Source organism: Scardinius erythrophthalmus (genome assembly GCF_964197995.2).
Source record: "Scardinius erythrophthalmus genome assembly, chromosome: 2".
NCBI lineage: Eukaryota > Metazoa > Chordata > Actinopteri > Cypriniformes > Leuciscidae > Scardinius > Scardinius erythrophthalmus.
Window position 1 is genome coordinate 46,418,019 of NC_138222.1, and position 12,868 is coordinate 46,430,886.

The 12,868-nt window shown below is 37.0% G+C and overlaps 1 protein-coding gene across 3 annotated transcripts in view; it reads right to left on the reverse strand.

The window, feature by feature from the left end:
• The window catches only part of tspan18a (tetraspanin 18a), a 42,768-nt gene that overhangs the window by 16,535 nt on the left and 13,365 nt on the right, over positions 1 to 12,868 (reverse strand). The window contains exon 2 of one of the 3 annotated variants that reach the window (XM_081359559.1): positions 5,730 to 5,805. The exons of 1 other annotated variant lie outside the window; for it this stretch is intronic. Coding sequence is in view for 1 of the 2 variants with exons in the window: in XM_081359558.1 (XP_081215684.1) it covers positions 5,721 to 5,723 (3 nt within the window). In the remaining variant the exon portion in view is untranslated. Of the gene's footprint in view, positions 1 to 5,720; positions 5,806 to 12,868 lie in introns of all 3 variants that reach the window. One more of the 3 variants, XM_081359558.1, reaches the window with a different exon arrangement.

Here is a 12,868-nt window from a genome sequence, read left to right on the forward strand (position 1 = left end):
CACTTTCTTATTTCATTAGTCATTTAAAGATATAGTTCATAATTTACTCACTCTCAAGTCGCTCCAAACCTGTATGACTTTCTTTCTTTTTTTCCAGTGGAACACAAATGGAGATATTCTGAAAAGCGTCTAAAAAATATATATTTTTTGATTGAAAAATGTCTTGTCCAATGATGTTTTTCATACATGTTTACAACATAAGGTTGAGTAAATGCTGGCAGATTTTTCATTTTTGGGTGAACTATTTCTTTAAGTGTTGTTGCTGTTTATATGGACCTTTGTATTTGCTGAGAAATTGGATGACTTACAAACATGCACTACACTGGCTAAAAAAATCATAGCATTGCATTGTAAAAGACAACCATTTAAAAGATTTGCATTCTACTGAGTGATATAAACCAGACAGCATGCTTTTAACTTTTCTCATCACTGTGCCAGCATGGGGGTGATTCAGTGGAATATATTGAACTTCAAACGCTTCAGCACTGAAAGCTTTCTCTCTTTTGCATTTAAAAATACAAAGAGAGACATGAGTCAAAGTTAAAGCCTGATTAATGGACCCTTCAATGGTGCCAAACCTAACCTTCTTTAGACTTTAAAATTAAAACTTCCCTCAACAATTTTCTTATTGTTCACAATGATGAAAAGGAGGTGGAAACGAAAGACTGTTGAATGATTTGCTATACAATGATCAGACACTAATATTAATAAGCCAAATAAAAAGTCTAACTATATTGTCAAAAGAAGATCTATTGTAATAGATGTATGGACCTCTCTGTATCTTGTCCGCTTCACAAAACCATGATATTATTTGGCATGCATTCCTGAACTGAGACTGACCTAGTAAAGATTGTATTTTACCCATGAGGGGTCTTTCTTTTTCTTCCAGATCTTCATTTCCAAGCACCTGATACTCAGGTCAAACAGCTCTTGCGTTTACCTTTGATGATAAGTCACTGCACCAAATAAGCTCAAATGAATGGCATGACAACATATCAAATACATACAAAAATATATTATTTCCTTCTTATGGCTCTAGGAAAGAGAAAAAAATGTGGAGGAGGGTGGAGGAAAGATCCATATTAAAGAGCAGGAGTCAACGGCTGCTGTTCGAGGTGAGCTGAATGCTAAGCAGACACATAAAGTGAATTTATAGGACTTGCCGCTTCTCTTTAGACAGTTACTGAAGCCCTTGGGAAATGGCTGTCTGACTTACCATCTCATGTGGCATCAACACATACATCATAACCTCTGTATTAATGAACCGCTCTCTGGCGCAGAACTCAGTCAATGAATGCTACTCAGTTTCTCAAAGGAGTGTATTAAGCAAAAGGGCAACACTTAAAGGCAATAATTTGGAAAAAAAGAGGGTTGCCTTTTCATTTGATAGCATTTTGTGAACGATGTAACACAAAAACATGCTAATGCATTACTGGTATTTATTTTCATAGCATGCATCAGTAAACACAAGCCATTATTTATGTCTTTCCCTTCTCAGCCCAACACCTTCAATCATGCAAAATCAATCTCACCGCCTCTCCTTGGACATAAAGCTCAGAATGTTTCGAAGTTCATGCCACTTACACAGTAGAAACAGTGATTCTTTTTACCAGTTTAGACTTTTCACCTGGTATTATTGTACTTAATGGTACCATATTATGTCCTTTTACAAAGCTTTGATTTTGTTTTTCTAGAATAGGTTTTCATGCTTGAATGTTCAAAAAACGCCTTATTCGTCCACATAATTTACATTGTTGCAGAACCTCTCTTCCCAGTCTGTCTGTAATGCTCGGTTTTGTTCCTGTCTCTATGAAGCCCTTCCTTTCGAAAAACGCAATGTGCTCTGATTGGAAATGTTTTGGAAATGTCACATCCCTTCCCATCCGTAACCACGAGTTTCAACACACTAATAACGCAACTCAACCAGGCCTCGTTGTTTTATACGTATGCCTTGGGTGGGAATTATTTAAATGAGGAATATTGTGAAGTGTACAATCCCGGAAGTAAACTCAGGACACTACAATTGAGGGAGTTCAGAAACAGTGCTTACTGATATAGAGAATAACTCCCTTTGGATTGCTTTGTAACTTTGCAGAGCTTTTTTATGCTCAAACAGCAACACTAAAGTAAGTTGCGATTTAACAGAAGTGATCTTTTCTTCCGTATTGTGACGAAATGAGTTAAACAGATTATCTAAATAATTAGGCAGGAGACTTAATTTATAGACTTGAGCTTGCATTAGATTGTTAAAAAAAAGAAAAAAAAGAGGTGGGGATTAATCTGAAATGATTGGAAACGTCTGGCATATAGAGATTTGGACATTTTAGAAGCCTAAAATGTGTAGATTTTGTTTAAAAATTACAAGCTCAAAACAAGTGAACTTATGCGTGGATGAATTGTTCACAATAAGATGCATTTAGAAAACAGATTTTTGAGTTTTGTGTATGAGATGTTTTATCTAGCACGGCCCCATTGGTATTCAAGAGCCGTTACTCTGTTACACACAAAATGCTATGACCTTCAAATTATGTGTTTTGACTCAGACGTAAGGTCAGACAGACAAAACTGATTTATTTATTTATTCTTAAAGAAAATGAAAACGCTGACCCTAAAATACACTAGAGATCTGTGTACTGGACAGTCCTCTTAGTAGAAGTCCATAGCATGATGCTGTGAGGGACAAAACATGGTGGATATGTCAGGACCAGGCATAGCACATATAAGGCCTAAACAAGTATCATTTCATATGGACAGAATCAATAAATTTGACACAATTCAGACAACTAATAGGATTTTAGAAACATTAAGGAATTATGAAATGTAACAATTTTATAAAACACATGCAACGGGTCATTAGAGATGGTTATTTCAAAGTTAATAAGTATATAAGTAAAAATTAGGCTATTGAGCAATTTCCCCAGCACACACAAACAAATATTTATATTCCTAAATTAGGCTCTTAATGGTGGTTCTCCATTTTAATGTCAAGGACTAGACTTGATTAGTGCCAGAGAAACCTGCCAATAAAGTAATTATGGAAAAATCAACTTAAAATATGTTTTGTTTTAATAACAAAACAAAAAAAAAAAGAATTCTTATAATTTAGGTGCATTATAAATTAAACTCTCTCATTATTTCTAATTGTGTCTATGACAATGGAGACACCAAGTAATAAGGGCAAAAAGGACAGAACATTAACATCCTCTGGGTGTTACCATAATGTTCCCAGCTCTAATTATTCAAAAAGGAAAGGAGGCTGTTAGTGTTGGAAGGCAACTGAGTGCTATCAGCTAACTGATAGACATTGAACTATACTGTTCTTCTCTGTCTCAGGAGGATACCAGTCACAATCTGAGAGCAAGGCATCTGCCAGAAGACATCTATACTTTCAACGACATGCTGCGAATGATACAAACATGTGCGTGAGAGACAGGGTGGGTGTCTGGTTCCCTTAAAAACAAGAGAATTCTAGGTTTACAAAATGTCCACATTCTAATAAACTTTCAGATTGCCATGACACACTTTCTGGCATGGAACCTCAAAAATACATGTTTTCAGCCACGAAGACTGTGAAGCTGATGGAAAACCTTTAGCATTTGCTTTATTGAATGTCTGTTAACACCCTGTTGAGATAAGGTGATAGACACAGGGAGCCAGAGAGAAAAAAAGAGCAAAGCAGGAAGGAGAAGTATTGATTAAAAAAAACATTAGAAAATAGCCAGCATGAAACCCTCTTGCACCATCTGCTCTGAATGCTAACAATAACATGAATGAAACAATGCAGAAGAGTGTTACAACACTTCAGACCGAGCCTTTGTTTTGAGAAAGTTTTGCACTTGCAAAGGAAGGCAGGGGAAGAAAGCACTGTAGACAAAACAATTGTTAACAAAGGAAAAAGGCCATTTTATGTCATACAAATCAATAGATTAATTTTACCCTTGTCATTCTTGTACATTCTAAGAGCGGCTGCATTTAGTAAGAAGCCACAATATACCCAGCATTAGAACAATATTTTTTTTTTGGAAGTGTGGAAATGTCTGAAGTTTCTGATAGCAGAAACCTTGCTCAGAATTAGACACACAAGATCAGAGTGTGTTCTCTTTTAGCTGTAATTTTCCTTTTCAATATTGTAGGCTGAAGGCAAATTCCACTTCATTGCATATATTGTACGTAAATAGGAAAAATTGCATGTAAAACCTTCAGTCACCATGAAATCAAAATGAACAAATCTTTTTTTTTTTATGTAATAAATTGTCCAATAGCCAGATGAGTTTCAATCCTTCCCCTCCAACCTTTCACTGACACAAAATGATTGCAAGTAGAAAACGACAACGATCCAATCAATTCCCAATCAAGTCCCACCCTACATTTTGGTCTCGTCCGAGAAGCAATTCCACACGGATATACGCACAATAGGGAAGAAAAGACAATGGTAAGTTTCATGCCAACTTTAAAAGATAAGGAGGAGCATTTGCTATTATACTGTCAATATGGCATGACAAGCATTAGAGACAAACAATTGATTTTTCCAAGAAATTGTTGAGGGAAATGGAAAGTGTGCTAAATTATATTGGAGAGGGAACACTGTGAAACCAAGATTAAAATAACAACCAATGGAGGATGAGGGTTTTATTAAAAGATGAGTACTTAGATGGATAGTTGTAGCAAGGGTTGTCACTGTACCAAAATTTCAGTAGTTGGTACCAATACCAGTAAAATTTCACAGAGAATTTTTTATTTAAACAATTCATTTTTATTTATCACCATTGTATCAGGTTTCTGGTTCAGATGTGATTGCTTCATGTTAAATTGACAGTACTCTTTGACTTAACTTGATGCTTTCATTTTGAAATAACATGCTTCAATTAAGTAACCCAATCAAACAGAAACAGGACTTTCACTTCTCACCATTCATTCTTTGCACAGGCTGAATTGGGAGAGTAAATGTTGAAATAAAGTGTTATTGTATGCATTTTTTAGCAAGTTGAGGAAATGGCAAGACTTGTTAACGTTTAATGTTCTATTATGTTGGTATTTAAAAGTTTCTGTCATGTTAGGGGTTACCATTGTGAAGTGCTGAGTGCTTGCGGTTGACCTGCTAACAAGAATTAAAATTGCTTTAATAATAAAGCAATCATTATGGTAGTGCTCTGGATGAAACCAGCATCACTTCTAGACTGCCAACGCTGAACATCACATGAAAGAAAAGTTATATTTAGTTTGTGGTTCTGAAGATCACAGAACTAATCAAGATTTATTGGGTTTTACTTGTTTCAGTCACGTGGAACCACTGTCCAAGATTGGATTATGTTCAGCCAAAGAACAATTTTTTTGAGTGATTCTCAACGCTGGAAAAACACATTGTAAATAGAGACCTTTGACCTTCTTCACAAAGTGCTCACACAAATACAGACGGGGACATTTGAAAGCAGCTTCCTATCAGCGGGTACCAGATTAACCCAGTACACGATTCTTCCAGTACTGCAGAGAGACGGGTGTCGTTACGTTTTTAAAATGTCAGAATCGACTTGGTACCATACCGGTACTTTTGACAACCCTAGTTGTAGCATTTGTGGTTGGGATACACAAACAGGATGTATTCACAGGTTTAAATGTGAGATTAAAATTAAGAACCAAGTGAATGTTCATTTTCATGCTGACCTTAGTGACAAGAGCCAGATTTTGATGGCATGATTAAAAATGATCAAAAACCACCATACCATATGTACCTGTATATGTCTCTCCTTCCAGCTGATGGCAAGCGTGCTGCTTTTCAGAAATCTGCTTCACACTTCTTCTCTGAGACTGTGAATAAATGTGCATAAAATAAAGATAGTCATTATTTCATATGGCATGGAATACATGTCAAACACTGTTACTGAGACCTCATACTCTCAACTCTCTTCAAATCTTGCAACCATCTTGCTATTAGTATTCATGCATCTTTTTAGTGCTTCAAGTGTGATCAGCTAGATGTCTGCTTGGATCACTTCTGCAACAACAAGGGCACCAAACTAAGAGGCCTCATGCTCATAATCTGACCAGTGACCTTGAGACCATTGGTGGCTAATATGAACAATGCCTGCACTCACAGAAAGAATAATTTCTCCAGAGGCCATCACAATCAGTTTATTCAGTTTAACCTTCAAGCTTAAGGATGCTTCACATGACCAGTTCTTCTAAGGAACAAAATATCATTACCACATTGATTATCAGCCAGGAGGCCACACAACTGAAACAATATAAGCCACTTATGTCTCGGGTACTTAATGCACTGTAGAAAACTCTTTGTCAACCTATACCCTCTGAGCACAGAGCATCAAGAGCAGATTAGCCATGGTGGGGAGTTCGACACTAAGGGACTGAAATGTTCATCTGTTTCCATGGATACAAACAGAGAGGAAAATGGAGTACCAATAAAATGTCGCAGAAAACTGTCTGAGGTCCACAGAGTCAACATGATCACATCAAATTGGGTTACAATGAAATGTTTAGAAGAACCAGAATAGGGAGGCAAAAGACCAAGCTTAAGATATATATCCTTTAAAAAAAAAAAAAAAGATACTTAAAAAAGGAACATGTGCTTTTTCCTGAACATTAATTCTGCTCCACAGCCATATCGATCTTTGCCTGTTGTAACTTTCCAGCTGTTGCACAGTGGAGTTACATCCTCCTGAAGCCGTTCAATTCTGCAGGCTCCACAGCCTGCCATGCTTCACAACCTGTGAGAAATGATGATTGAGAAAGAGCGGCACATTGACTCTACCATGGCTGGATCACAGTGTGATGACTAACTCATCACAATTGTGATAAACAAACTAGCACTCATTACTGTGTCCTGCTGCCATAAGGGCTACATTGGCGATTAAAAAAAGTAGCATAATATATTAAAAGCGAGTCAGACTGTTTTGATTCAGCTCAGCTGGGCAGAAAACATGTCAGTAGCTCAACTGAGGAGTGTCTGTTAATCTACACAGGTATTTAACTACCTTACATAATGTGCATTTGGGAAGTGACTTTTTATTTTAGCATAAAACACAGCATTACCCCACTACAGATGGTTGGGAACTTTAACAACATTACTGTAACGCAGTAATTTGGGTCATTGTACGTTTTAATTTAATTTCAATTTATTGATTAATAAAACCGTTACCATATCTAAAAATAAAAATTGTAAAGAGATCAGTGATGTCACTAATTGTGAAATGAATGTATTATAGTTTGGTTTGTGAAAATTAACTTATGTACAAAAGATGAACATGCTGAATTGGTGTACTGTGCTACAATCAGAAAAAGAGCATACACTCCAAAGCAACTGTTCCTTTAAAAAAATAAGCACTTGTTAGATTGATTATGCAACATATGACCTGTCACACCAATGTGACAGATTCAGGCTATGGCCTAGAACAATGTGACAAAATAGAGCAAACTCTTAATGGCCAGAATGGAACTTTTAGACAGTAAAGATAAATAGGAAGGAAGGTGAATCATCCTTGTGCAACAGAAAGCAACTCATATTCTACTAATGCCCTCAAGACCAATGTTATTTTAGTATTATTGATGTACTATTATAGTATTTATTCATATTTTTAATTAGCTTTTATTTTTATTATAGATGTGGTTTTGTCAGTGAATTTCTATATAGCTTTATTTCAGTTTTAATTTTAGTATTTCAAATCAAATTTATTTCAGCTATTTGCCAATGCAATATTTATTCAAGTTTTTTTTTTTTTAAGTTTAAGTATTTTCTTCCAATATTTATATTTTATTTGAGTTTTTTTTATATTTCATAAAATGTCAGTAGTTTTAGTTCACTATAACAACACTGTTTAGGAACACTGATGGACATTCAAGCTGTCACTATTCTGCAACTAGAAACTGTTTGCACTTTAACTAAACTTAAATATCTAGCATTTAAGGAAGGCCTCCCAAAGGTTTTTCTGGGAACGAGTTGTCCTTGGTCAGGTCGACTTCAATGAAGGAAAAAATAGTAGAGAAAAGTTTGTAAGGTTTCCTTTCCCATACAAGTCCCACTGAGCAATACATGGTAAAATGCAGATCAGGTTTTGAGAAGCTCAGTTTCTGCTGTTTCAGATGACAGCTATCAGAGAAAACCTTAGGCATGAAAGGAGAGCACTGAAGGCCAAGCTCTATACCCCAAGGACTCAATTATGTGCAGTACCTTCAAAGAACATGGCAAAAACACTGAGGAGCCTGGCTTCTCTATCGGTCTCTGGAGTCCGTTCCAGTATGGCTGGGGCAAAGGGAATCAATCATGACCCATATCCTTCCATCCTATCCATAGCACAAAGCTATTCGGCTACTATACAGTACCTGGGGTCCCATACACAACCGAAGCTTACTGTTTGAGAAACACTCCTGACGAGACACAGAATCAGGCCATTGAACATTTGTCCAGCTATACTGTAGAAAAGACTAGTCTCTCTTTTTATATGATCATTTTTTGTATTAGGAATAGGATACCAAACCTATGAAGGAATGCATGGCTGATAATAGTTGTTATACCTTTATACCTAAAATCTTTTGTATATTTTACCTAGGTAATATTTTATAACTTAGCACACCTGCGAGGTCTTAATACACACAGTTCTTCTCTTCATCCCCTCCCTCAGACATAACACCCCTACAATGCTCTTTACATTCACTAAATCCACTCAACAGCATGTTTGATCAAATAAAACACAAGTAGCTATACTGACGATTAAGTTCATCAGTCTCTTGGATGTTTCAATAACAATGACCGGCTCAACAATTCCTTCGACATGAAGTCACTGGATACTGCAGTGGTTCAGTGTGGGTGGTGTGCTATTATAAAAGACACTTAAAAACATTCAAGGATGGACAAGTCAAAGCACCAGGACCTTGCTTTCCCTATGGGGCAATCAACTTGTGGGCCAGCTGTTGAAATCGGTTTATGAAAATATACAAAGATTTAAAGGGAGAAAGATGTCCAACATCTTCTGGCAGGACTGGTGCAGTTACATTCCCCCAACCAAATATCCCAACTACTGCACAGTTAAACCAATTAATCGAATAATTTTAATCTAAATATTCACTAAATCAAAGTCACAATATGGCCTTTGAAAGCAAAAGGCTGTGATTTAATTAGCAGAGGTTTCATTATTTTGTCAATTATTTCTACATTTTACTTAAAAAAAACAAGTATGCAAACTGCAGGCTATACAAACCAATATAAATGTACAAATGGGGGCTGTTATATATGTCATGCTGGGGTTGAATGAAGATGTAAATAAAAGTGCTGGGTCTATTTGCAAGTAGTTTTTTTTAATCAAAATAACTCATGTAATAATGTATCAGGTTCTAAGGAAACAAAAACACGATAAGCAGAACAACCACAGTAATAATGACAAGATCTGACAAAGACTGAAACAAACACAGGGCTATAAATACACAGAAAAACACTAGGGACTAAACAAGATAATTAACTAGACCCAGGTGTAACACATAAGGGCAAATAAAAACCATAGCAACAGATGAACAAAGACAAAGGAAACAGAACCGGGAACAGTGCGAAACTAACTCAAACCAAACTCAAACCCAGAACAGGCATAACGATATATTGTGTGCAAATAAATAAATAACAATTAAAAAAAATGTATATCACTCCTCTGAACATAGTAATGAGACTTCTTACATTCATATCCCATTGCTATTTAGCACTATTTACAATTCCCATTACAGTTACTGTCGATAATGTCCAGGTATTTGTCACAGTTAGGAAAGAACAGACAACGGAATGAGTGAGTCTGTTGAAGCAAACTTCACCAACAGACAACAAAGGAACGTAAGGCACAGTATGGAATACATGCAGGTCACTTAGCACTGAAGGACTGAAGAGGATGGACTTCACTTAGGACTGAAGAGGATGGTTGCGGGGCAGAAGAAGGTGAAGATTGCCAGACAGGAACGCAGGTAAGGAGTCAGGTAAGTCTTGCACATGTAGCGAAGGAGTTGCAGGATCTGGCGCTGATGGTACGGATGAGTCCGTGACAGTATTACAGACCTCATTTTTCACATTTTCTGCACTGACTTCAGAAGAAAATCATTCAGCAGAATTGATTTAAACATAGTAAAAATGTGTCAAATGGAGTGAGAGCACCACGTTCTTAGGTATCCTTCAGAATTATTGAATTAACAAAAATATTTCAAACAAAAACTTAATATCTTCACTACATTTCCACTTTCTTTATGTTGCATCCAATCCCCTAAACACATAGGGACATAACAGCAGTCAATGGTCCATCAAGCTCTTAAAGGGACACTTCACCCATTTGCATTAAGCTTTGCATTGTTAGAAACCCAGTCATACTATTGAATGGTCGTGCAACACTCTCTCATTTTCCCCTGAGACGGGAGAAATCTGTTATTTACCTCTTACACTTCCTCCTACAATGACGCAAAAATCGTCATTTTGCGTCATTGTAGGAGGAAGTGTTAGAGGGAGTAGGGTCTGCCTGCAGAGCCGGAGGCTGCATTTTCAGGACCCCACTTTTAGGACCGCATTTCTAGGACCCTAGGTTTTTAGTGACAGCGCCACCTACCGAATTAGAGGACCAGCGAAGATGGATGACAATCAGAGTGTGAGTATCAAATGCGAATAAATTTTTACAATTGCGATGCATTTAATTGGAAAGTTAACGTAGCAAACGTGATGGTGATTTGCTAAAAAAATAGTCTTGAATGCATAGCCATAGTATTTAGCCTCTAATGCTTGAAAATGAATTGTTAGCACGTTCATTTAACGGAACTGTTGCGTGATAAGCCTGTGTTGACTTATTGACAGCACAATAAAACTGTAGCATGTTCGTTCTGAAAGCTTGTTAATTACTCCTTGTTCTTCCATTTTAAGTCAGTTAAAATAATCTTAATGTTTTCACTGTCACGTGCTCACAGTCAGCCTGTTTAACGTTACCCACAATACAAGTTATGTGTAGTATGCGTCTACATGCGTCTCATCATTTTGACATGGTTTTATAATGTGTGCTTTAAATATTATATACATGTAAATGTGTATATATATATATATATATATATATATGGTCAGAAAAAAAGTCGTGTCAATGTTATTTCTATTCAGATTTCTCAATTGAGATGGGCTTTATTGACATGAGTGTTTCTAGAACCTTTGTTCCCACAACATCAAAACCTTTTTTTTTTTTTCAAATCTTTGAACAGTATGCAATAATAGTATTATGAACATTAATTGATATGTGTGCACTGTTTGGTAACTAAGAAAAAAAATAAATAAAGTGTAGAACATGTTCAACTAAATGTTCCTTATTTAATTCACTTCCCTTTTTCTCTCTCTCTCTCTTAGGAGTCAGTGATGATGTTGTCCATGAAGTTCTGTTTGTGGTCCACACCATGAACAAATTTGTTTTTGTGTGTGTTCAAGTTCAGTTATTATATATTATTTTGTAAAATATTTTGTGTGTGCAAGTTCAGTTATTATATATTATTTTGTGAAATATTTTGTGTGTGCAAGTTCAGTTGTTATATATTATTTTGTAAAATATTTAGTGTGTTCAAGTTGAGGTGTGATATATTATTTTGTAAAATATACACAATCTACCCCCAGAGTCATTGTCTTCCCTCTATACTTGAAAATGTGGTCGATCTAGTGACTGAAAAGACTATAACATGATTCCTTGTTTATTTTACTTGAGTTATTATATTATGCTAGACCCAATAATTTCTCAACATTCCTAGGAACCAGGTTTAATTGCAATAAATAAAGTAGTATTTGGGTGTAATAAAACTGTAAAACTCTAATGTAGTTGAAACTGGGTGGGTGGAAATACTGCCTGGCACAACTAGGGTCCTGGAAATGCGTTCCTGAGACTGCGGTTCTCCGAGTCGGTAGGTGGCGCTGTCACAAAAACCTAGGGTCCTAGAAATGCGGTCCTAGAAGTGGGGTCCTGAAAATGCAGCCTCCGGCTCTGCAGGCAGATAATATTGGTTAGAGGGGGGGATTTCTGTTAAGACTACAGACACTAGTTTCTCATCTTTCCCAGGGTGGGGCGCGCTCACGCTACAGACCTATTACAGATCAGTGGGTGGGACTTTACTCTCTGAAACTGAAAGCAATATCCTCCATCTTGTTTGAAGCTAAGCTAACAGGCGCTGTGGAGACAGATGTAAAGTTATGACAATAGCGGAGGAGAGTGCTCAATATGATATAGAAGAAGAGGATTTCGGAAGTCTGATGCTTGAATCAGGTGTTTGTGGCTACCTTTACAAGCCGCATTATAGCGAAGAGCAGCCGAGGCAGAAGACCTGCCTGCCGCGGACGAGGAGCCCGGACTGGCTCGAGTTAGGGCGGACTGGTGGCGCCGGTGATCTCACTATGCAGCTACGAACCGCTACGAACACAGAGATAGAGTCCGTCTGCGGCAAAGAATTTCAACGATGACAATTTCTCCTGGACGAAATCTCTGAATCAGACGAGGACACGGACGTTTGTGTTGAGAACTATCCTAGTTTCGCACCGCATATGTTCTGACTGAACATCCAGGTACCATGCAATAATTCACCTTTTCGAAAGAAATACAAACGAGGAGTAATGCACTATATGAGTTCGCCAACTAACTAGACATTTTGTGTGAATGTGAAATGAATTTCAAGCTCTGGTAGTAGCTAGCCTTGTAGACGGAAGAGTGATTTCTCTTATAGGCAGATATGCGCTTTCTGGATTAGTGGGAGTGGCTTGCGGAGCTGTGCAATGTGGTGCATTGTGGGAGTTGTTGTCTTTCATACAAATGCGTTCTGAAGTTATTTTTTGTCTTTTCTCGGTCACGAAGGCACCAAATTCAAAAATTATTTTACA